Consider the following 25,907-nt stretch of genomic DNA (forward strand, 5'->3'; position numbering starts at 1 on the left):
TGATGCCTATCTATTATATAAAACAAATACTATTAAGTGAATTAGGGATAATTCACATGATATCTTTTGCATTAGTGTAGGGGTTGGAAGATGGGGGTAATTGACACGAAGGTTTATATTTTCTTTTAAACCATATTTTCTTGTATTTGTCACGTAAGTAAGAGAAAAAAAATTAAAAAAATTACACATGAAATCTATATTTGAACAAATATTTTGATTTTAAATGACCCGTCACTAATGTGGCACTTTTATCTTTGCGTAATTAGTTTTTTCATTATTTTTCTAGAAATAAGAAATAAATGAATAGAAAATTAATTTATTTTTACTTGGCTACTTCTTCGCTTCTCTCGACTCCCTATCCAAGTAGTTCATCACTGTCATCCACAACAAACAACCCTACATTGCAAGTGAAGTTGATGATGTACCATTTACTTTATCGTAAGTCTGATGTCCACAATCTCATGTTCCTCGTCGAGGATGAGAATCGGTGCCTCAAGTAGTTTCTTGTGCCGATCTCAATGACCATGGCCAAACCTTGGTGTTCTTTTAACTTCGTCATTTGGAAATTCATGGAGTTTCCTTAATGGACCTACAATTGCTCACTTTTATGTGCATTTTTTATAAAAATTTTACCATGTATGAAGGAACAATGTTGGCAATCTAGCCTCTTGGGCGCGATAAGGTGTCAGCAGATTAATCAAGCATCTATAATTCGAATTTTAGTTATGGTGCACTACAAGATATTCCCTTCAATAGGATGAAAAATTAAGATGTTGGCCGTTGGATGAGTAGCTTGCGCTTTTGGATTTATTTAGTGGGTGAATCAAGGGATGACTATCCACATCTGGGATTAATTAGGTAGGCAAGGGTATGAATATATGGATTATAAATAAATAAATAAATAAAATTTTTACTTACCACTACTTTGTTTACACGAATGTCTAGTAACCAATAGGTTGATAGCAAAAGGTGAAATCATCACCTTAGCAACCCCTCCAAGACTAATCAATAGGTTGGTAGTAAAAGGTGAAATCGTCACCTTAGTAGCCCTTCAAGACGGTCCCACACTTCTTGAAAGAGAGTAAATCATGAGGGTTTTGCTCAGTAACAGTAACACATGTAAAGAGAGGTGAGGCAACCAACGGGATATTTCATACCCGTTAAAAATTGACTTTAGACCTATTGATAATAATACCCCTGTAAGAATAATCTACGCTAGTTGATGAGGACATCTACTAATCTTTTGATTTAAATTGTCATTCTAAATAAGACTTTTAAATAAATTAAGAACTAATTATACCTTTTTCTCAACTAACTTTAATTCAAAATTTTATTGATTTTAAAAGATTTTAAACCTTTTTTTAGAGTTTTTTTTACTCTTGTTAAATTATATTCAAAATTTTAATAACAAACTTTTAATTAATTTTAATTTTCTCCTCTAATTTTTAATTACACAAATTAACTTTCAATTTTGTAATTAAATTCTTCAATTTATCACTATGCACTATTAAATTCTTCTATTTAGATGCATAATGACAATTGTATGCAATTCTAAAACTACTAATGATCCTCTCTCATCAAAAGTTAAATAACGATATACTAGTGGTTCACTTGTATACGGTCATATTCAAGCGTAAATATATACAACATTCATGTATACTTTGAAAATTTAGTTTTATAGCCAATTAACATCTGAGAAAATTTTAGGTTATGCTTGGGTTAATTAATCAGAAAACAAAAAGTGAGTTGCAACATCTGCATTAAGATGACATTACACAATGTTGATAGTAAATTTATCGAACTAGTATTAGGTCTTTATTAAGCATCCATCACTATATTAATCAAACATGCAAACATGAAGCCCCCAAGGCATAGCGGGTTGGCAAGAGTCGGAGCATTTCCTCTAAGTGGCAAGGGTTTGATCCACAACAAGGCGTACTTACGACAGTCGAATTTTTTATCTACATGGTGCCACGTCAAGAATTGATATTTTTTTTAAATTTACTTGGTGTGCGAAATATCAAATTGAATTGTATATTTAAGAATTAATTAATTCTTAGATTGACCTACAATATTAAGGTAGAGTTGGCCAAAGAGAATACGAGTCGATTCAAAAAACAATGCTTTGGAAAAAAAGATCGACTAACAAAACAATATTTGGATTGACAACCATGTCTCTAATAAATCGACCACAATAGGTTGGAGTTGACCTACTTCGAGTCAAGGAAGTTTTCAAAAAAAAAATTCAATAGCATGTTCCTTTGCAAAATTCTGAACCCACAATACATTATTTTAAAATGGATAAAAATTAAAAGGGTCCTAATTATTATTTTCATCAAAAAATTATTTTTTTAATCAAAATATTACTCTAATATATATTTTATCTTGAAAATATTCTTATCCTTATTTTTTTAAAAAAATAGTTTCTAATATATTTTTTATTTTAAAAATATTTTTATTTTAATATTATTTGTAATTACTATAGTAACTCCAAAATATTTACCTTTTATAATTATTTTTACATATTTTTATTAATCTAAAATGATAGAATTAATATTTGATTCCTACGTCCTCAATTTCAGGGCCGGCTCTAGGCATAGGCCACTAAGGCCTATGCCTAGGGCCCCCTTTTAATTGGGGCCCAACTTTCAATATATCAATATATATATTAAAAAATAAAAATTATTAAAATAAATTTATTAATTGGTTTAATCGATTAGAGTCCCGAAAACCCCTTAAAATTCTCAAAAAATTCTAAAAATCGTTCACCTTCCTTCCGCTCTGAAATATGAATCCCCGATTTGAACCGAAATTTCCAAGTCGTCGTTCGCCTTCGCCTTCGCCTTCGCCCCGCCCTGTGGCCTGCGCGGCTGCGCCTTCGCCCAGCCCTGCCCTACGAGCCCTTCGCCCGGCCCTGCGCCGTGGCCTTTGCCTTCACTCGGCCCTGCGCACCTTTCGCCTCGCCGGCCGGCCCTGCGCCTTCGCGACTTCGCAGCTTCGCCCGGCCCTGTGCACCCTTCGCCCGACGGCCCCGACCCTGTGCCAGTGCGCCTTCGCCTTCGGCCGGGCCTGCGCGCGCTTCGCCTTCGCGCCTACGGCCTACGCCTTCGCTTTCGCGCCCTAACCCTTCGGCCTTCTCGCCTTTGTCGGTGAGCAATGATTTTTTTTATTAAATGATCTTTATTATTTTATAAAATGACTTTTATTATTATGATTTATTTCATCATTAAATTGCTGGCATGTTTTGATGATTCAACAATCAGACTAATTACTTCATTTAATTTGATCAATGACGAGATAATTCTGATTGAAAAATGGAATGAAAATATAATTTTCATGTTCATGAACGAATTGAATTAAGAAATAAATATATATTGATAGAATATGTAAATAAAATATTATAAATTGATCTTTCTTCTGCATATTAAATAATTTTTTAGGGTAAAAATTAATGTATCTGATTAATGATTAATGTATGTGTTTTTTCAGGGTGAAAAGTTTTTAGAAAGTTGAAAGTCTTAAGGCTTATTTTTCAAAATTAAAATTAATAAAGTCTTATTTACGTTCAACTATGTCTCAAGAAAGATTAAATAATTTAGCAATGTTATCAATTGAAAAAAATTTATTATTAAAACTTGAATATGAAAATTTAATTAATAATTTTACTTCTAAAAAAGCAAGAAAATTTAATTTTATATAAAAAATTTATTTTTAAAATTAATATTTTAATTTATTTTAAAAAAATTTTAAACCCACCATTGTCGATCTCAAGTCCGAATAAAAAAGGGTGAGAGAAATTTTTTTAAATAATAACAATTATTTTAAAAAAAAATTACCTAAGACCCCCTGTAGGCTTGAGCCGCCCCTGGTTGTCGGTCCCAAATCTAAATGAAAAAAGACGAGGAAAAATTTTATATTTAAAAAATATATTAAAGGTCTAAAAATAATTTTAGCCTAGGGCCCCATAAAACCTTGAGACGGCCCTGCTCAATTTGTGTTAAGTCCATTAGATTGATCTGTCCCATCAAATAATTTAAATATATTGAGTTAAAATTTTATTAATTTATTTTAAGACAGATTTATACAAGCCAACCCATCTAAGTTCACGATCCACATTTGATTGATTGACAGTTGAGAAACAAAATCTATTAAAATTTAAAATTAAAATTAAAATTTTAATGACTTATGGACTTGGATGGATCTATGGATTAATTTTTTTTAAAATAAAAATAAAAATTTTAATGAATATATTTTATTTTATTTTTGATATATTAATTATAACAAAAGGTGAAATTCTGCGTTCCGCGTGGTAAGCACAGAGGCAGAAAAGGTTTTATATTCTCGTTTCCAAGTGGTTCCCAGCTATCGATACTGCAATCTTTGCTTTCCCTTTCTGCTGGGTTCGATTGGGAGGTGCATGGAGATTGGGCGAGTGAGTGGCGCATAAGGAGGAGAAGGAAAGCTTGCAAATTTGGTGCGGAGCAACAGGGGGTCCATGTCGACGCCGGCTAGGAAGCGACTGATGCGGGATTTCAAGAGGCTGCAGCAGGATCCGCCGGCAGGGATCAGCGGCGCGCCGCATGAGAACAACATCATGCTGTGGAACGCTGTGATCTTTGGGTGAGTGCCCCGCTTCCGCCCTTTAATTTCGACCGCTTCTTTTGGTTGAAGCTTGGATTTTTCTGCGTGAATTGGATCCTTGGATGAGGGTTTAACGAGTTTTGGTCTGGATTTGCAGCCCTGATGATACTCCATGGGATGGAGGTGAGTTGTTTCTTTTTCGTTTAGGTTCTTTCCCTTTTTTGTTCGCTCGAGCTTTTTAGGTATCAAATTGGGGTTAACTTGTATTGCTCGTAATGGTTGTCGATATGTGGTTTTACCTATGCGTTGGGTAAAATTTCAGATTTTGTGAAGACTGGACTTGTGATCGCTTTTGCTAATTGGTCAGATTTGTTTTCTTTCAGGATTTACTTATTCTTCTTCTCTTATGGTTATTGTTTGGCTTGATGTTCCTCAGAAAGTGGCTGCTTTTTTCTCTCGTTGTACAATTCCTCAAATTTGCGAAATCTTATTCTGCTACAAAAGGAAAAGGGAATCAATGAGTGTCTTTGGATCAAAAAGAACGCCAGAGTAGAGAATAATAACTGGGAGCTCTCCTCTTTGAGTACAAACATTAAGATAGGCATTGTCCAAATAGAGATAACTTTTTCTCACTTGCGTAAAAAAAGACTACAAAGGAGAGAGAAAATTGAATTCTCGTCTTTTCTTCTTAATTTATTCATACAAGAGATGGTAAACTATTTTCTCCCTAATTTAAACAACACACGAAGCGTGTTTCTTTTCTTCTTCTTCTTTTTTTTTTTTTTTGCTATTCTTCTTTTTCCTTCTAGTTCCATCACCTAGAAATGTCTGAAGGAGATACTTTGGATGGAAAATGCAAATAGGTAGAGAAAAGGATGTGAAGGGTAAAAATGAAGAGAAAGGAGAGATTTCTTCTATTGTTAGTATGTCGTTTAGAGAAAGGAAAGAAATCAATTCTTTATTAGGATGTGTGGAAAGAGAACAAAGAACGGAAGTCAAGATTGGTGGCGTTTGAATGACCTGAATTCTCTTTTGTATTTTGAAGAGTTTTTCTCATTTAGATGAAGTTATTTGTTTCTTGTGTTTCTTTTGCTCATATTTCTAGCTTGCTTGCACATATATCTTGCTTTTCCAATATGAGAATCTTAAAAAGTCTCATATGAATTTTTCCCAATAGATTTGTTTACTACAGTGGATTTCTCCTTAATTTGACAAAAAGTACCTCAATCCAATAGATCCCTCTTTCTGTTTGCACGAAGTTTGGTGCTTTATCTTTGCTCTGAGCTTTTCCTTTTCTAAGAAGTGCCTCATTTTTCCAAAGTCTTTTACCTAAAATTTGTCCTCAATTTCAGCTTTGGTTTGGTAATTTCATAGATAACATCACTTGGAATTATAATATCATCCACATATACAATCAATATGGATCTCTTACTACTAGTTGAATGCTTTGTAAATAAAGAATGATTTTCTTGTCCTTGTTTGTACCCAAACTGACCAAGAGTAGTGGTGAATCTCTTTAACTAGACTCTAGGTGAAACATTAAAGTCATACAGTGAGCATTTATGCCTGTTCCTATCTTTTCTCCTGTCTCATATCGTAGTGGCATCCTCTTGTAGATTTCTTATGCCAAGCTTTAATAGTATACGGTAGCAACGATTAAGAGGAATATGCTTATCAAATTTAACTTTTTCATGGGGGCAAAGGTCTCATCATTAGTTTGTGTAGGATCGTTTGAGTTGAATCATGACCATTTCTTGATGAATCAACATATTATAAAAATTGAAGAGAATATTAGAAAAAAAAACTAATAATTCAAAAAGAATTGCTAGAAATTAGTTAAATTATATTTGAAAATTGATAGAATCCATTAAAATTTAATCAAATTGAGAGTCAAAATTGATTAAATCGAATTAAAACTTAGTCATATTGAGATGAGTTTAAAAAATTTAACCAATTTAGTCTTCCTTTTCACTACAATTTGATTCTTATATAACTTGCATAGAGAGGAGAGACTCTGTCACCATCATAAAGTGCTTAACATTGTCGGATCTTGAGATCATGCATTCAACCTTATCATCACTTGTTAGACTCAATGCTTCACGCATATTTCTCTTGCTCACTATTAGTCAAGGGACATCATAGTTATTTAAGGCGTGAAGCACCCAAAAGCGCATAGGTGCTATGGGGCTTAAGGTGCATGACACAAGGTGAGACGCACGTCTTATCGAAGTAAGGTGCTATGGGTATAAATTTCTACAATTCAAACATATATAGGGAATTTCTATCAAAATATTTCACTAACAAAATTATAGTCCATAAAATATTAAACAATAATATAAATATAAAATTCACTAGCGAATAAATACGCTATGCGCCATAATTCAAATTTTAAAAAATTAAATATCTAAATCATCAAAACTTTCATCATCTTCCTTGATCACATCATCATCATCAAGATGTTTCAGATTTGTATAGTTGAATTTCATTGATTTCCTCAAGATCGATGTCTTCCTCCTCTCACAGGGCGTACGCTTAAGGCGCATAGGCGCAAGAGACTTGCCTGGATGCGCCTTGCGCCTAGGCGCAGTCAAGCGAGTGCTTTTAATAATTATGAGGAAGATTATTGGGGATTGAGATTTGAGAGAGGATATTATGGAGTGAGAGAGGATACAATAATCTCTTTTAATTAATAAGTATCCTAAAACTCCTCTCCCCTTAACTAAAATCAATTTGAATGTAGTTAGAAACATGAGTAAGACCCTATGACTCACCTAAACGATATTCAACCTTGTTTCTCACATCACATAATTGAGAGGCCAACAAATGGTTTAAATGCTTAAGGCAAGTATGCTAAGTCACTTTTATATGCCTTATAAACCCCTCATGAGCCCCTAACTTCTCTGGTGGGACTAGAATCGTGTGTCTCAATTTCTCACATGAGACATGTGTAAGACATGGCATTGTCATCAGTTACATGTGGAACCTAACCTATGATTTCCTTGGACATCGCAGTCCTTTCGTATTGGAACACCTCAGCCCGTCTAGAATTTTAGTTATTCTCTAATGCCAAATACAACGAGGTAGCCAAATGAGTGCCCTATTAAATTTTCTAGTTAATAATACTTTACTCTCAAACTGTTATAAACTTCTCTTGTTAGCCTGTAACTTTTCATTTTGGATTAAACCAGTGTGCCCTAGGTTTCTAATTGATTGCTAGAAGTCACTTAGTTATTATGCTCCTATATGATAAATAGTGATGTTGTGTACAAAAAAGGCACCGGGCGACAATTGATTAACCATTGACTGTAATTGTTACGTCATCCATTAGTGTTTATAATAATGTTGTAATACATGATTTTGGCTATATTTGTTATGAATCTCAAATTTTAGGTTATTTCTAGTAATTAGCCATTTCTAAAGGAATACATAATTTACATGGAATCCCCTCTCCTTCAAGGAAGGTTGCCTCCGATCACATCACAGGTATTTGTTCTTTCTTTACTGATGAAAACCTCAGCTCTCTAATCTGTAGTGGCATGAACTTCCATGCCCTCTTTTAATCGCTTTAGAAACTATCTACGGGTTGTGATAGGACTGCATCACTTTTTTAAGACCACTATTGGTTTTTCCTTACATTGTTAGTTTCTTACTGTTATGATGATTCATCAGGGACGTTCAAGCTAACTATGCAATTTACTGAAGACTACCCCAACAAGCCACCTACTGTCCGATTCATATCTCGAATGTTCCATCCCAACAGTATGTACACACAATTTACAGTCTTCATGTTACTTTTGCTTTTGATGAGATGTCTCGATTGAGTTTACTTGTCCCCTTCAGTTGTTAGCACATCGAATGCATGAAAAAAAAAACACTTAGAAAACCTTGCCTCTGCTCTCTTATCAGTCTATGCGGATGGAAGCATTTGCTTGGACATTTTACAGAATCAGTGGAGTCCTATATACGATGTTGCAGCCATTCTCACTTCGATACAGGCAAGTCATAGTTTAAAGAAAATAGTTTATTTTGTAGGAAGTCATAGTACTTGAGAAGAAACAAGCAATACATTTTACAAGATCATATTTCTTGATTCAAAGCTAACCAATTACCTACCCATTTCTTTCTTATCCAAATTTGTTTTCTTCATTGATGCTTTCGTTAGTCGTTAGTCAATGTAATAGGAGATTCACCTTAGATCATATAGTTATTGGCCAAGATAAGGATCATCGTCGAGCCTTTTGCATTTTCTCAAATGGGCATTTTTTCTCTCTCGTTTAGCCGTCATTGTTTCCAACTTCCCAGCTTCAATCTTGCAAGTGTTTAAAATAATGAACCATTTGACAACTAAAGATTTACAGTAAGCTTTCTTTGCAGTCACTTCTTTGTGATCCAAATCCAAACTCGCCTGCAAATTCCGAGGCAGCTCGCATGTTCAGCGAGAACAAACGCGAATACAACCGGAAAGTTCGCGACATTGTGGAGCAGAGCTGGACAGCCGATTGATCATAGAAATTGCTTCTGTTTAGCAAGGAACATGTTTGTATCAGGGAACTCTTATACCATGACTTGTATCGATCAGTCTCAAGGAATAGTGGCCCATGTATCGATATTCTGAAGCCCTTCGAGATGTTCTTCTATGGATAGCTAAACCAGGATTCTCATGCTCTTTTTGTTTTTCATGCCTACTGCAAGTACAACTTTTTATTGTTATATTAATAGAAGCTCAATATTTTCATCACTATGGTTAGAAGCCCTTCGAGATGTTCTTATTTGTTTGATAATTTTTTCAAGTCAAATTCAAATTTATAATATTTTATTTCATGAATCGTTCGTGCGTTAAACTCGAATTCTATTTATTTATCCATGAGTTCTTAATCATTTATATTCTAATATCATATAATATTTTTAAATTCGAATTTAAATGTTAATATGTTTCTATTATTCAAATCACGATACTTTCTCTAAATCTCCAACAAAAGCTCTATTATTTTGGATAGCAACCAACCTGGCACATCATCTAATGAAACAATCATAACAAATCCCATAACAATTCAATTCAACGGACAGTAAATTCTCAAAGAAACACATTAAACAGATAGGCAACGATCCACAGCTCGATCGTAGCAGTCGACTGGCTTCTGCAGCATCAGAGTACGGCGAGGAAGAAGAAGATCAAAAGCATCAGAATTGCGGGTGATTTATTAGCGATAGCATCTGAGGCTGTGGCGGGAGTCGCCGGAGTAGCCTTCGACCCGCCCTCTGTTCTCGTAGGTGATGTTGTAGATGGGGTCGCCGGAGCGGGATCGGCGGGGGTCTCTGGTGTCGCCGGAGCGGAATCGGCGGGGGTCTCTGGTGTCGCCGGCGACGCGGTCGGAGATTTTGCCCCAGCTGCCATATATAAGCGTGCGATGGACGAGTTAGTACAAACGAATGCACGACCGAAACGGAAAGAGAGCGCTCACCGTTGCACTGGCTTGCTGGCGGAGTTTGCACCCTGCAAGCGGAGGGCATCGCCAAGGCCCGCGTCTGGTTGACGGTGACGCCGAAGGAGGAGGCGCCGCCGTTGAGAACCGAGCAGAGGCACGCCGGCTGCGACTGGACGACGCTGGCCAGCTGCGAGCAGCAGGCGGAGGAGGGCGTGGTGGAGTTGCCGGTGATGTAGTTGAGGCAAGGCGCGAGGCCGATGATGGCACTGGTGCAGCCGGTCGAAGACTGCGCAGCTGCAGTTCCTAAGAGCAGGGCGACGATGAAGACGACGACGAGCTCGTGCTTGTGATCCATGTCGCCGGAGTTCAGATTTGTTTGGAGTGAGATTGGAGGATCAGATCTAGTGAATTTATATAGCGTTGTATGGTTGATGTGGGTGACCAACTATGCTTCCTAATTTGTTTGCTTCTCACTTTGAACCACCATCAGTCTTGAGTTGTTATATAAATATGTATATATATATTATTGGTTGACTAATGATTGAAGAATCTATGTGGATGGATGGTTAGCTAACTTCAACAACTTAGATTCTCAAATTTTATGTGATTATTTCGTAATAAGTCTGCGATTATCGGTGATGGACCGGCCGGATTGGGCACAGAACAAGTTGGGTTCGGTACTATATATGGTTTAAGGACAAAATTAAACTCTAAAAATTTAACATGTTTAGCACCCGCATTGGGAATTAAGGGCGCTCGGGAATGGAAATCGACGTCTCCGGGACATGGTTTAGTGCTCGCGTTTAGGACCTCTAAACAATATTATTCACTTTGAGTCCACATGATTTTATTTTTGAATTTTATCTAAAAAAATTTATACGATATCTCTATATTATAATTTTAGAATCTTTTTTATATTTTTTCAATGTAGGACTTTGATTGTATCTTAACAATTTATCTCTTAAACAAAGAATCACTAGAAGCTCTCTTTAAAGATCCTAAAAGACCCCATATTGGTTTGGATTCCAATGGACCCGCACTCTTTAACGGTCCCAATAGATCCCGTATTAGTTCGGACCCCAACGGACCCCTTACTGAGAATACTTAATTATTCTTTTGTGAGAGTCCCCACATATATGAGGATCCCTATATGACACCACATAGATCTGCTCTGATACTACTATTAGGTCTGATAAAATTTATATATATCTCCAAAACGGTATTATATTGTTTACTTTGTGACCCACATTGTTATAGTTTTATTTTGATTTTTTTATAAAAAATCTCGTACCAATATAGATATCTCTATTTTATAATCTGGCTTCGTCCAATCCATACTAAGTATGCATGCGGCTTATTGTGACAACAATAAGGATACAGAACCAATTGTGCTAATATGTGGAGGCATAAACTTTATGTGAATTGTTTCATATACGAAGGTCATATAAATCTCACCCATGATAAAAGTATTATCGCTCCCATGGTGTGGTTAAGATACTTTCTCAAGCAAAGTGAGTTCAAAATCCAAACTAAGTATGCATGCCGCGTTCGAACAACGGATGATATTGATCAGATATTACATTTTCGTTTTTTAAAGTTACTTGATGATTGGAATGTGAGACTAGACCGTTTATCTCAAGATTAATCGGATAACAAGAATTGAATCCTTGGTGAAAAAAAAAGCATCATCTCTAAACTGAAGTTCAGAGACTCACTCAAACTGGAGCCAGATATGAAATATGTTTCATTTATAAAACTTTTCAGAAACTCAATCAGATCTGAAGCTCGGTAAGAACACAATGTCAAAACAGAATCTAATAAAAAACACTCAATCTGAAGTTGTTACGAAGCTAAGCAATATGATGCCAACTGATTCAAAACAAGAAACATTCAATCTGAACACAATGTTTTTTTTTTAATTTTTTTTAATGATTTACATAATTTAGAGTTTTTTTAAATCCTTTTTTAATCAAAATATATAGGAAATGATATAATAGATATTTTTAGTAAATGGCGTAGGTTTGCTTCACTTTGAACCATCAGCTTATTTATCTAGATCGGTGAAGTAAACGCGTCTTTGACGGATCCGACCCGATAAGACGCCTGCTGCGAGGCGGTCGACGACTCCAAGGCGGTAAAAAGGCGTGAGGGAGGAGTCGAGCAGCAGCAGCTGCAGCAAGAGGAGAAAAATTTGCAGTGGGATAGGAGATGCGGCCGAACATCGTCTCGGAGGTACCAGATCTTCCTCTTCTTCCCCCTTGTTCGGTCAATTGCTCGCCTAATTTCCGATGGATTGGCGTTAATTTTATTAGGTAGCTTCTCCCTTGACGATGTGAGGAGCTTTGATCTGATTTTTCCTGCCCATTTGGATTCCTCAGAGCTAGTTCTCTTATAATTTGAGTTTTCCGCTGATGAATCGTGGATTTGTTACTTGATCTCTTTTATTTTCATTTGAAGACTGGAAATTGAGTAGATATGAGTGCCTGGATTATTAGGGTTTTTCCTGAGCGGATGCTAATATAGTCTAGGATTTTTAGCGATATTATGTAAAATGCGAAGAACTTGGGGATAGGCTGCTTTGAACTGGACTGAAGGTTGCCATTTTTATACAAATTTATGATGTTTAAGTAGACAACTTCTGATATTTGAGATGAACGTAGATTCCTAGCTTGATTTGCGTTTGTATAATCTTGCTGCTAGAGATATTTCGAGTCTCTCAAATTTCCTTTTCTTCATGAGACTGATATTTATGATGCCTAGTAAAAGGTTTGTGCTTGCTAACACAATGGTCGCTATGCTGTTCTTAGTATGTTGTTAACTGAAAATTATGCTATTTTGAAGACTTGTGAGCTGTCCATATTTTGAGGGGTGGGTGGCTCGGGTGGGGTAGGGGGTGGGTGGTTGGGTGGGTGGGCCTTTGGATGGAGGCTTACCTCCAAATCATATCGTTTGTGATGATTTTGCTATGCTACTGTTATGGTATAAACAAAATATTATAGCAAAATAAAGAAAAAAAACCATAAGGAGTTTCAATTGCAAGAAATGTATGTTTTAATGTTTTCAAAACTGTTAGTTGCTTTGGTAGGCCAAGCTACACAAGATGCTAGGCGGTTGCATGACCAAAGGAAAGATTTTTTAACTTACAGAAATTTCTAAGGAGAAATGTGAGAGTAAATATAATCATTGACCAATAGCTTTAAGCAAAATCGATTCTATGCCGATTTTTAATTAAAGTTATCCATCATTTCATATGAAAAAAATCATTACCATGAAATTCTTGATAAAGCAAAAATTGCTCTTAACTGCTTAACGTTATGCTTGTTTTTAACCAACTTTATTTGAAATATGCAAGGCACGCAATGACTAATTTGCATTGTTCAAGGCAAAAACCATTTAGGTTTGTATGTTAATTGTCAGAATTCATGTGATCCAATAGGTGATAGCCATACCTCATAGGAAAGATATGCATAACCCATTTTTGGTGGTACCCTCTCAAATTTTGAATTGTGGTTGAGACAGTCCAGGATTGCCTCTGGTTGCTACACTAGTTCCATGCGTTAAGTCACATAGGCAAGTGCATCAAGTTAATGAAGGCAGAATAACTAGATTCATATGAAATATCATTTCCTTATATGTACACTGCAAGGAAATTTTTTTGTAAGTTCACAATTATGGTTGTGAAAGTGAAGTTGGTTCTCTAATGATATGATCTTTTTCATCTCTGTTTAATGATTGCCCTTGAACTTGACGAAGCCTGTCCATCTATTCAACTTATCTTTGATTTCTCTATGGATCCATATTTGATAGTCATCCATACTATAATGTGGTAAATTAAGAATTGCAGAAATTCATTGAAGACCCTCATCTTTTCAGAATCAGCTTATTGAAAAGAATTTTTTTTGGGTAAAACAATGATAGTATCTGAAAGATTATAGAGATTGTTCAACATTCTTAGCTGCCGGAAGCAAATGATGCTCTGCACTTTTCTTTTCTCAATGTGAAAGATATTCACACAGAACCAAGCTTTTTGACATTTTATATATATGGCTTGTTATGGAATTTTCCTGCTTAAAAATTAGCATCACTTCTTATTGCCTATTTGACTTGATAGTACCGGTTACCTAGCACTGCATATTGCTTCATTTAACATCAAATCAAATAGCATCATTGCTCATCTTGCCGCATTAGTTTCTTTTTGTTTTGGGTATCAGTGGCTATGAACATGCTGTGCAAATATTATTACATCCTCTATTTGGTCATTGTGTTAATTTAATCATTCAACTAGTGGGTTCCCTCTAACTCCAAGTTGTCATTTTTTGATGGCTTGTAGGCAGGATTGCCAACCAGGCTGAATCAATGGTGGGCCAGTGTTCCGTTTATTACTTCTGGCATCGTATTCACTTGTGGCATTATTTATCTGGTCTGCTTGTTGGTTGGTTATGACTCCTTTAGTCAGATATGCTTCTCACCTTTTGAAATCATTTCACATTTTCAAGGTACATATACTCTTCCCTCTTCCTTGTGTAATTAAGTAATGTGTGGTTGTTCCAAGTTTTAAAATTTTTGTTTTTTATGTATTATATGTGAACACAAGATACAGGTTGGTATACACTAGCACCGAATGAATTAGATGTGGGAAAATTTCTTCACTTCAAAATAAGGGCGTTCTAACTGCAAATCAATATAATTTATTTGAAAATATTGAGATAACAGTTGTTATGCCCTCTTGTGTTGATCTGCCAAACAGCAGGCTTCCCTCTGGCAAGGTGTTCATGGTAAACAAAGCAAGAAACATGCTTTGTCGAGAAACAACAACCACCCCCAAGAATCTAGCACACCAACTCAATAGCCAACTTAAAATTAGAGGCAATATAAGGATAGTGAGCACAAAAGTGCATAAAATGGCAGCATGAATATGTATAAAATAAGGCCACAACAACCAAAGTTCATTAATAATGCATCATAAACATCAACGTAAGTGATGAAAATAAAATAGGTGGAACTGCAATGATCATATATATATCATGAATTTCACATGCCAACTGCTACTTAATTAGCTACAGAAATTCACTGCATAAATGATAATATAATGACTTACTCTAAGATTCTTACATCTGCTAAAGATATGTTGCTATAACATAATGTCTGCTAATGTCTAAACACTAAAAATATGTCACTGGTACTTTGTAATATTGTATTTCTGCTCCAATTTTATCAGTGGACTGTCAGCTTACCAGCTAATTTGTTTTCATAAAACATAAATTTCATTTTAGCTCTTAAACCACTAACATTTTTGCTTATATATCTTGTAGTTTACAGGATGTATACATCTGTTCTTTTTCATGGATCTTTGCTTCATGTTCTATTCAATATGTTAGCTTTGGTACCCTTGGGCACTGAATTGGAAAGAATAATGGGCTCTGTTCGACTTCTATATTTGATGCTCCTGCTTGCAACTACCAATTCTGTATTTCATCTAATAATTGCCTTACTGGTGGCGAACAATCCCATACATCCTCTTCCATTCCTAGAGACTGAATGTGCCATTGGTTTCTCTGGGATCCTATTTGCAATGATTGTCATAGAAACAAGTTTGAGTGGCATTCAATCTAGAAGGTTAGCAGAACTGTATTGCATGTGTATCTGGTTCACTGATATACTGAATATGCTTATTTTGCTTCTATCAGTTTCTTTTAGGGCAGCTAAACTCCTAAATAACCTGATGATTCATGCTGCTAATGATGATTTTTTAAAGTTGACTTGTATTGTCCTTTTTGCAGTGTTTTTGGACTCTTCAATGTGCCTGCTAAATGGTATATGCCTTTCTTGTCATATTAAGTTCTTTTACTTATTTTCAGCTACATATGTATTAGAAACAAAATTTGATATGGACCTTTCACTGTGGGAATTGTTTATTTCAGGTATGCATGGATCTTGTTGATACTCTTCCAATTTCTAGCATCTAACGTTTCATTTCTTGGACACTTGTGTGGCATTCTCTCTGGGTTTGCATGTTAGTTCTACATATTTTTTCATCCATTACATTTGTTCTTTATGATATGATTTGTTGGTAACTGTAAGTTCATTTGTTACCTCATCCAGACACAAATGGGCTGTTAAATTACTTGCTTCCTGGGCCATCTTTTTACTCTTCCATCGAGAGCTCCTCTATACTGGCAAGTTTTCCGAACTGAATTTAGTTGGCCATCTCTTACAAGCTATTGTGAAGATTGCCATGCAAGAATTTTATGCTTGAGGATATTGTAAAGCCAACTGCTATCTTAAATTCATATCTACCAGTATGATGATGTGACAAGAAAGCTATTAACTAATGTGAACTGTGCATCTAGATCGAAAAAAATCCTTATCATTGACATAATGTTTTGGTATTTGCAGTCATTTTGTGTAAGACGCCCTAGATTTATATTGTGCACCGGAGGAACCACATATGGCCAGCTTCCAACATACACCAGCACAACAGCTATACCTGAGTATGTAATGTGCTGTAAGTTTTGTAGATTGTCTGGTGTTTCTGGAGTTCTCGATTCTTATGTTCTCCTTGTATAGTGGTTTGAGGTCAGGTAATCTATGGAGGAATATCTCTTCATGGATGCCACAAAGGGGAGCATCACCTGCTCAGGTAACAGTTCATGTCCTCCATATGTATTTATCTAACTGTTCCTCCTTTAGTGTCCCTTTGTACATGATGGATGTTACAATGTTAAGCCTGTTGCTGCAGTTTACTCTAAGCTTGGAACTACCCCTAGTTGAATAATGATTTTCTTTTTCCTTTTAAGGTCTTCTGAGCATTTTTTTTCTTAGTGTCAATAGTTTCAGTTGGTGTGGAGTTTTATGATTCAGAATTAATGGCCATATTTGCATTTTTTGTTGCTTTTTACATAACCTCTGATGGTTATAATTATTAGTGGGTGATATCTAAATTTAGTCTTAATCATAACCTTTATCTCAAATGAAAATATTTTCATTTTGCATTAATTACATTGACAAACTGTCATAGTCCTTTCAATAGTGGTTTACCACCCTTGAGTTAAGCATTTGTTAAAATTGTTGACGTGAAACATGATAACATGTCATCAAAATTGATATTAATCAATATCCAGATGTAGTAGTGACATTATGCTAACTGTATCATGTGTAGGACATACTAGTGATGCTACTTCCATATTGATTAATTGCTTATGCTTAGACAAATCAACTTCATGTCCATTCGATTGTTGACATTAATTTGAAAATGTTTTAGGCCGTATTTGAGATAAGTTGGAAGCTTTTGTAGAAAATTGACACAAATTATAAGGTGGTCTTTGTAACTGACCCAAGAGTTAAGGTAGCTCTCGTTTCCATATAAAGAATTCACTTGATGGAGATATAGGTAGCTTGATCAAAATTCCATGTTTATGATTATCTTCACCAACATTATGCCATTATGATGTGTACATGATGAAAGATTTGTAGGATCAAATGACTAGCTAGAGGGGGTGTGAATAGATGACTAACCTATTTAATGATTTCTTGCAAGGTGCATAACTCAAATATAATTGTTAAATGATTGGTTGCGTGTGTGATCAAGTTGAGTATTAATAAATATAACGGAAATACAATACAACAAAAATAAAATGAAAATAAACACATGCTAATAAGAGAGTATAAGAGATTTCGATCCTACTCTAGGTCTATGCTGCTTTTAGTGCATCACTCCTAAATTCCACTAAAATTTTCCTTTGAACAAGATATATTGTGAGCCTCTGAAAATCGAGGATAAAACCTCACAAGCTAGAGCATTTGACATAAACCAATAGGATTTCCATTCATGGATGAAATCTCACAAGATAGAGACCTTAAGAATTAAAGAGCTCTTTTACAATGCAAGAAATACCAATGAAATAATATATACTACGCTCTATTGTTTATTTACACAAGTCTAAAAATAACAACTTTTGTCCATTGAACCTTTCAAAAATCAAGCATTGGAACCAACAACACTATCTATAGTTAACTTGAAAATGATTTTAGTTGATTAACCAAGTCATTCACTTGACTAATGCTGAAACAAAAACCTTATGTTTTGTAAAATCTTGATGCGAGTTGATTATACACCATTTCAATGGATGTACCACCTTCACTTGAATGGACTAGCATTCTAGTTGATTGGCTAGTCTAGGTAATTCCCCTTGAACAACTTACAAGCCTTTAAGATACCCTAAGGTATAGGACGTGAGTTATTGATAACAACATTACTTGGTAACACCCTAAGTCAAACTTACATGAAATTACTCTATTGATGGAGTCTCAAAATTCAATCTTAGACTCTTTATCAAAGAAATCTTAGACGGTGGATGATAATTCTAAGAAAGGGACTTAATTCAACTACATTGTTGAGTATCAAAACTTTGAAAAATAAATAAGCTCTTGGTAAGTCACATCTCTACCTATAATATCATAAACCCATACACATTTACCCAAATTACATTACTATCTAACACAAGGATCATATGATCATCCCGTCGATGACAAGCGTTCACACTCGATATACTTGTTATTTGTTTAATAGCTCCACATTATTTCACTCATATCCAAGTCTATACTAAATCATATTATGTCCTCCTCACAAGTATGATATAACCTAAAAATCACTTACCTGTACACTTATTGCAAATTTGTGAAATTATAGTTGCTACTTAAACACATTGATCAAGCAACAAAAACACTATGATTATCACTAATCACAAGGGAGGAGACAACAATTATCACGATTTGATATTTGACACAACAAGTTTAAGTTAGATATAGATAAACACATTGATCAAGCATCAAAAACACTGTGATTGTCACTAATCACAAGGGAGGAGACAACAATTATCATGATTTGATATTTGACAACCAGTTTAAGTTAGATATAGATAAACACAAATCTATTTTTATTCAAGAGGTTAAAATTCTCCCTTTATATGATATATTTCCTTCGATTTGGGCTATCAACCTTCAAGTCGGGCTCTTTGCTTTTGAGTCTTCTTGATTTAGTCAACCTATGAAAGAAATCGTGCTTTCGAGTTGAACTATCTATTGTGATGGAACTCTCCTTTCCTATCAAAAACTTGACAGTCTCCCCTGTGTAGCATCCCCTATATACATTAAGTATTAAGTAAGGAAAGAAGTGCAAAGGAAAATGAAAAAATATCACATGATTTAATTGCAATGAAGAGCAGAATCAAAGCAATTGCCCCAAGTTAAAGAAGAAGAAAGTATTTGTATGGTCTCAAGAGGTCTCAAGAGCTATTTAAAATGCAAGAAATATCAACGGAATAGTTCCTACAACACTTGGAACAATTCCTCTTAACAAGAATCAAAAGATGAACATGAGACTTTAAATAACTCATAATCTTTCCCTAAGAAATGAATAAAAAAAAGGAACAGAAAAGAGTTAAAGATGAAGGTTAAATGAATAAATCAAAACCTTGATGTGGATTAAATCTCTTAGATATGATTTGGGCATTTGATAGCAATAAAACATAACCAAAACAAGCTTCAAATAATGTGTTTGTGCTTAAAACATTGACCAAAAGCAATATATACCACTAACTAACATCGCTTACATAGCTGGAAATGATAGCCCTAGTTGATTGCCCATATTGTTTTAGTCGAATGAATCATAGTTTAAAATCTTGTGCCATACTAGTTGACATAGACGAAATTTATTGTTTCGCCCGTCGATCGGCACAACACCGACACAACACCTAGACCGACACGATCGTGCGAGGCCATGTGTGAGATCCCGTGGCAGTGCGGAGGCCCCACGGCAGCACTAAGGTCCCATGGTTGTGCGAGACCGTAGTGGTCGCACGGAGGCCTCGTGCAAGGCCCTGCGGTTGTGTGAGACCGCTACGACCATTGTAATATATGGGGAAAAAATTTCTCCTTAAACTTAAATGGATTAAAATAAATTAAATTTAAATCTACTTGATTAGGATCATCATACTTTAGTTAATCCTATATTGACTTTTACTCAATCCTAATTTTAAAATATCAGTTTAACTTAATAAGAAGTATTTATAATAATAAAATCGAAGCCGTATCAACATGACACGATATGATATTAAAACCGTATCGTTTCAGTCATAAATCGAAACTCCAACACAGCTAAAAAATTGAATGGTGGATCCAATGGTACTATTCATAGGCTACTTAAAAGTGTTCCCAATTGACTGGGCATGTTTTAGTCGACTGAGTAAGTCATTCACTGATGTCGAAATAAAGATCTATCCCCTAAAATCTTGATACCAATCAATTGAACATCATTCCAATTGGCTTAACATCGCTCCAGTCGATTAGACTAACGTTCCAGTTGATTGGACTAACATTCCAATTAATTGGACTAATATTCTGATGGTTCGTATAGTCTGGGAATCCCCTTTAGTTTGCTTACGAGGTTTGTAAGCTATCAATCCTCGAGTCCCTATCAAAGGAACCAGGAGTAGTCGGTGAGACTTCATAATGTAGTTCATGAAGGACTTGATTCAATGACGCTGCTAAGTAACAATGATACTGCTAAGTAAAAGGCTTTGAAAAATATATAAGCTTTTGGTAACTATAATCTTCAACTATACTATCATACATCAATACATTATTTATCCAAATTACAACATCACAATCTGGTGTAGGTTCACATTGTCTTTGGTTCAATGACAACCCTTCATGCTTGATAATCTCATAACTTGTTCGACAGCTTTGTATGACTTCTCTCACATTCAAGTCCATGCCAAACTGTAGTACATCCTCGTAAGTATGATAGGACCTAAAAATCACATTATCTGCACACTCATAAATTTGTCAAATCATAAAAGGTGTTGATCAAATATTAAAACCCTGATTATCACAAATCAAAAGGGAGAAACCAAAATCTTCAAATTTCTTTAGGCCTTATGACACCACTAAGCAATGCAAATTTTATTGTCTTTGTTATTGATATTTTTTTGTACATGTTATTATTGTCAAACTCAATTTGCCATGGTGTTCTATGTGCTTGATTTCGGTTGAGGTAAGCAGCCAAATATTAGTATTTGTGAGTTGAAATGTAGCTTGACGTTTGGATGAGGTCCTCATCGGGAAAATGATCAGTTTAACATTATTATTTTTCCATGATCATAAAAGTATACACAAAATATTATGCCAGATAATACTTCATCTCTTTTAAAGGTTATTTTGGAATTTATGCTTACCATTGATTTCCAATTTTCTTTTAGGGAGAACATTTAGATTGTTCTAAAATTCCATTAAATTTATGAGGATGTTTGTGTTTGTAGTCATCAGAGGATCCAAGATTTCCTGGAAGGGGACGGGCACTTGGTTCAACAAGAAATCAGTCAGCTGGCCCTACTGAATCTGACGTAAGCTTACAAGCTAGGCTTTTAGATAACTCAACTCGTTCTTTGGAGCCATTGAATTTAGAAACACAACCAACAGCTGCAAGGTAATGCCACATTGCTTATAGAATCATTTGATGGAGACTTTCAGAAAAAATAGATTAAGATGTTAATTCAATCTAATTATTGTGAGAAGTCTAAGAGATTTTAAATGTGTTCAATACTTCAATCTAACAATTCTGAGATGGTTTGAGGGATTTTCAAAAACAACTTCGTCACTTCTTTTCTTGTACAAGAGAGGAACCATAATATGGGCATGAAATACTATATTTCAGATTTTGTGACTGATTTTCTTGATTTCAATATGAAATATACAATGTATATTTCATTGTTGTTGCTTTGTCTAGTACTTATAATTATAATTTATTTATTTGTAATTGTAAACTTGGTTGGATTTATTAAGGATACAATTACTATATATATATATATATATTGATACATTAATATTAGTCATTCTTAATATCAACTATCGAAGCTCTTGCCTAACTATCACTTAGGTGTTAAAGTGGGGTAACCACCTATTGTCTACTGTCTGTCTGGAATTACTTTTTATTACTTTGCATCTTGTGTGTGATCTTTTTTTTTAAAAAAAAAATTAAACCATGTGCTTGCTCTTGATGTTTCTGTTGATTATAATTTTTCTTTCTTGGTTATTCCATTTTCTGCACAGTTCATACAGTTGGTTTTTCTGTTTCTGTTGATTGTGGTTTTGGTTTGTTTAACGCTCATTTTATATCTACTGTATGATATGACATCGATGGAAAAAGGGAATTACTATTTGATGGATTCAAAGACAGTCAAAACTGTGGTTGGAACTACTCAGATGCATCATTAATGTCCCAGCCAAGTGGACAAGTGTTGGTGTTCTTTGTTACTTAGTGGAAATTGTCTTAATGAATCTAGCATGAACTTTCAATTTTAATAAACCTATGCATGTATTTTTAATTTTATAATAAAACTAGTACATTGTCAACTAACATATTAGTATATGATATTGGGGAATTTTATTTTAATTAAATAGCTAATATATTAATATTTTATAGTTTAAAAATTCTTGTAATAATGATATGGAAAGTTTTAATCTAATAATATGCTAGAATTATTATAAAATTGATAGTTTGTGTATATATTTATAAAATTGAAAGTTTGTTAGATGTGTTACACATTATCAATCATCTCAATTTCATTTATGGATTTGTATGAATCAGAGGCCCAGAGTATTCAACTGGATTTACTCCTTTTAAAATGATGATCAGGGATATCAATTTTTTGCACAGTCACTGGTACACTATTTCAAATTTTCCATTCTGATTTGGTTGGTTAGTTAGATGGATCTATTTGTGGTTGTGACCTAAGATGCATTTTGTTCCTAAAGAGATGCAAAGTTAAAGGGAAAGAAAAGAGAAGTAAAAAAATTAAGCAGATTATTAAGTACCCTTCAAATGTTCTATTAGATTCTAAATCTTTGTATAAATAAAATACTCACCAGATTATTAGATATGCTTCCAAGATTCTATTAAATTCTATGCATAAATCTCAGTTGTAGTTGATGATGTCTAAAGCAGCATATTCATTTTTTCCCACTTGTATGGTTACAAAGTTTGGGTGAATTCTGGCAGAGGAGACTTGTATTCTGAGTGACAGTTTATGGAACTATTTTCATTTATATTGTTTGATTTAGGCGTTTGTCTCTAGATACTGAAGTGGGTTCTGAACTAGTGGCAAACAATCAGGTTATCTCTCACCCATCATTCAAATTTTATTTTATTTTTTGTTCTCTTCCTTTGGTAGTAGAAACCTATGTTATTAACTTTTGCAGGGTCTTGATAACTTTGAAGAGGAGCTCAAGAAATTAGTAGTGATGGGGTTTGAGAAGGTATTTTCCAATTGTGATAATTCTGTAGTCAAAGCCTTCTTCGAAAATTAGTTCTTGCCATTGTAGTGTTGCTATTTGTTTGGTTGTAGAAAGTGTTACTTCTCAAATTTATGTTGCTGTTGCTACCTCTGTTATTCTTTTATGGACATGAAAACAAACAGTTCTACAGGAATTATATCTATTATTTTGCTCATATCTAGTAAAAAAATAATGATTGAAATTGAGAAATGAGAAAAGGCAAATGCTATGATAGTGGTGTTAGGATCTCAATAGTGATTTTCTTGTAGTTCAATGGTGCTTGAAAAATTTTATCCTCATAAGAACTGTAATTTCACTGTAGTAACATCTAAATAGTTAACCTTAGGAAATTAAAAAGTAATTGATTACATTTGCAATTATGATTTTCTATCCTGGATAAATTTTTCTTCCGTTAAACTAGGACTGGAATTTGATAGTAAGGCTTTGTTTGTTTGTTCAAGAATATTCTTTTGGAACATATTTTTTTCTTGTAGTTAAATGGTACTTGAAAAATTTTATCCTCATGAGAACTATAATTTCATTGTAGTAACATCTAAATAGTTAATCTTAGGAAATTAACAGTAGGTGATTACATTTGCAATTATGATTTTTTATCCTGGATAAATTTTTCTTCCGTTAAGCTAAGACTTGAATTTTATACAAAGGCTTCATTTGCTTGTTTGAGAAAATTCGTTTGGAACATGTTTTCTGGATTTTCTAGTATTCGATGCAATATAAAATAAGTCAATGAATGTACAAATATTTTATGAGGAAAATTACTTTCTTTTAAAAAGAGTGGAAGTTATTTTTCTCCCAACGTATTTGCAATACCTTTGCTCTGTCAATAAACCTCTCTTAACCCTCCACTGTTAGCTCTCAGCTGCAAGCCCTTTGCTCTTATCCTCGAGTCTTTCGACATCATTTGTGAGCCTTCTAGGATTGTGTGGATTGATTGGACTGCTCGACCCACCTTGTATGCCTGCACTAATCAGTCGGGATAACTCTGTGCATTAAGATAAATTGGTCAGTGGGCAGTTGGACAGGCCAACCAAGGCAATCAGTCTGGGAGGGGCCAATTGGTACAATCGAATTGATTAGTCCGGTTGGTCTGAGCAGGTCAAATGAGCAGTTGGTCTACTCGGGCTATTTAGGTCGATCGAGCCAGTTGATCAAGTCGATTGGTTGAGCCAGTTGGGCTGGTTGATCTGGTCGGTCTGATCAATCCAGTTGGTCCGGTTAGGCTAGTTGGATTCAGGTCTATTGGTCTAGTTGGACTGGTTTGGCCATCTGATTGGGGGCAAGCTGGTCGAGCAAGTCGGGTTGGTCAGTTTTGGCAAGTCAAGTGAGCTGATCAAGCTGAGCTGGCTAGTGTAACTGGTCAAGCTAATTGGCCTTGACTGGATCAACCGACCTACCATTGAGAAGGATAAATTATTTTTTCCTTTTAGTGTGCTAAATACATGCAAATATTTTTCAACATATTTAGTATCACATCAACAATAAAAAGTAATTTATTTTCTTGAAACATTTCACAATATATTTTACACAAATAAGTTATTTTTCAACAAACAAATATAGCCTAAAATGGAAATTTGGTTCTGTTTTCATATATTCTGTGTTGTCTCTTAGGGTTACAAGCAAAAAGAGTTCACTTTTGCATATCACTGATTCATGAGCTACCATTATATTATAAAAATTCCAGGCCTAACGTCTCAAATCTTGCTGCAGACTCAAGCTGAAGTTGCCTTAGCTGCTGCTGATGGAGATCCCAATGTTGCGATTGAAATTCTGATGAGCCAACAGGCACGTTCCGTTTCTTTTTACAGTTTGAAATATTTTTTTTTCTGCCGCTAAACTATTCATGTTCTTGATGCCAGCAGCAATAGGAATTTCGTGGTCAAGCCAAATTTCTGTAAGCAGTTTACGGAAGGTGACTGGAGTATTCTGTAAGAACATTTTGGAACTTCTTTGATGTTTCTCTTCCCATAGAAGAAACCTTACTCCTTGTAAAAATTCACTGTCCGCAAACTGAGATTATCTAGAAGTAAAACCCATGAAAAACTAAACATTTCATTTGAGTCTGCCTTTGCACTTTACTATGCTGTGGTAGTCTGCATTCTTTTCTAACAAGAATTAGCCAACGTGATTGTTGGCAAGGCATGCCACCATCTTTCTGTATTTGCACAAGAGAAATGATGCTTGGCAGGCTGTTGTTGCCTTTTTTTTCTCTCCAACGACGTTGGTCGGTAAGGAGCTTCTTGTACCAGGGCCTCACTGTTTGCAGCTTTCTGAATTCCCTATTCACAAGTGGAAAGATCAATAGGCTAATGTCATGTCTGTTGGGGTGAAAGGGGATTGAATGAGAATGGATTAATTCCATCCAATTATTTGGATATCGATTTAAAGTGAAATGATCGCATGCCCTTCTCAGGAAATGAGATTAGGCTCTGTTCAACAGGTTGAGGAAGCTCAGGTGCAGTGGGTGCTCCAGTTTGTAGTCCACTGTTAAGGATCTGAAGATTAGAGAGCATATACGAGGGCGGCATCCCTCTATCAGTTTCGATGAAC

At 35.0% G+C, this 25,907-nt stretch overlaps 3 protein-coding genes across 5 annotated transcripts; 2 read left to right on the top strand and 1 right to left on the bottom strand.

Moving 5' to 3' along the window:
* The first annotated feature begins 4,316 nt into the window (after nt 1-4,316).
* LOC141820343 (ubiquitin-conjugating enzyme E2 2-like) lies at nt 4,317-9,319 on the top strand. 2 transcript variants are annotated; one of them, XM_074707636.1, is made up of 6 exons: nt 4,317-4,620; nt 4,739-4,764; nt 8,002-8,064; nt 8,251-8,340; nt 8,488-8,576; nt 8,956-9,319. In XM_074707636.1, exons 1-6 carry the CDS (start codon nt 4,496-4,498, stop codon nt 9,082-9,084), a joined length of 522 nt encoding a protein of 173 aa, XP_074563737.1. In that variant the 5' UTR covers nt 4,317-4,495; the 3' UTR covers nt 9,085-9,319. The 2 variants fall into 2 exon arrangements, with proteins under 2 accessions (XP_074563737.1, XP_074563739.1); XM_074707638.1 differs by lacking the exon at nt 8,002-8,064.
* Nucleotides 9,320-9,602: 283 nt separating this feature from the next.
* Nucleotides 9,603-10,378, bottom strand: LOC141820361 (non-specific lipid transfer protein GPI-anchored 5-like). The gene is made up of 2 exons (XM_074707656.1): nt 10,044-10,378; nt 9,603-9,969 (listed from the first exon to the last, which is right to left on the bottom strand). Exons 1-2 carry the CDS (start codon nt 10,360-10,362, stop codon nt 9,728-9,730), a joined length of 561 nt encoding a protein of 186 aa, XP_074563757.1. The 5' UTR covers nt 10,363-10,378; the 3' UTR covers nt 9,603-9,727.
* A 1,675-nt stretch (nt 10,379-12,053) lies between these two features.
* LOC141820360 (rhomboid-like protein 15) lies at nt 12,054-25,417 on the top strand. Of its 2 annotated transcripts, none has more exons than XM_074707654.1 (13): nt 12,054-12,239; nt 14,338-14,503; nt 15,320-15,623; nt 15,788-15,820; nt 15,929-16,020; nt 16,110-16,183; nt 16,404-16,498; nt 16,575-16,647; nt 21,326-21,492; nt 23,127-23,178; nt 23,265-23,321; nt 25,068-25,142; nt 25,217-25,417. In XM_074707654.1, the coding sequence occupies exons 1-13, from the start codon at nt 12,216-12,218 to the stop codon at nt 25,223-25,225; spliced, it is 1,221 nt and encodes a 406-aa protein (XP_074563755.1). In that variant the 5' UTR covers nt 12,054-12,215; the 3' UTR covers nt 25,226-25,417. The 2 variants fall into 2 exon arrangements, with proteins under 2 accessions (XP_074563755.1, XP_074563756.1); XM_074707655.1 differs by having other exon boundaries at nt 12,056-12,239; nt 25,220-25,417.
* Nucleotides 25,418-25,907: the final 490 nt, after the last annotated feature.

Source organism: Curcuma longa, unplaced genomic scaffold (assembly GCF_044706935.1).
Source record: "Curcuma longa cultivar G26 ecotype Majalengka, Jawa Barat unplaced genomic scaffold, ITB_CL_G26_1.1 utg3290_np1212_1714210_RagTag, whole genome shotgun sequence".
Lineage (NCBI taxonomy): Eukaryota > Viridiplantae > Streptophyta > Magnoliopsida > Zingiberales > Zingiberaceae > Curcuma > Curcuma longa.

Coding starts and splice junctions, on each gene's coding strand:
- LOC141820343 (XM_074707636.1), top strand. CDS start 4,496: ATGTCGACGCCGGCTAGGAAGCGACTGATGCGGGATTTCAAGAGGCTG. Junction 8,065..8,250: donor TGCCTCCGATCACATCACAG/GTATTTGTTCTT, acceptor ATGATTCATCAG/GGACGTTCAAGCTAACTATG. Junction 8,341..8,487: donor TCGAATGTTCCATCCCAACA/GTATGTACACAC, acceptor CTCTCTTATCAG/TCTATGCGGATGGAAGCATT.
- LOC141820361 (XM_074707656.1), bottom strand. CDS start 10,362: ATGGATCACAAGCACGAGCTCGTCGTCGTCTTCATCGTCGCCCTGCTC. Junction 9,970..10,043: donor GCCAGCAAGCCAGTGCAACG/GTGAGCGCTCTC, acceptor TATATATGGCAG/CTGGGGCAAAATCTCCGACC.
- LOC141820360 (XM_074707654.1), top strand. CDS start 12,216: ATGCGGCCGAACATCGTCTCGGAG. Junction 14,504..15,319: donor AATCATTTCACATTTTCAAG/GTACATATACTC, acceptor TATATCTTGTAG/TTTACAGGATGTATACATCT. Junction 16,499..16,574: donor AGCACAACAGCTATACCTGA/GTATGTAATGTG, acceptor CTCCTTGTATAG/TGGTTTGAGGTCAGGTAATC.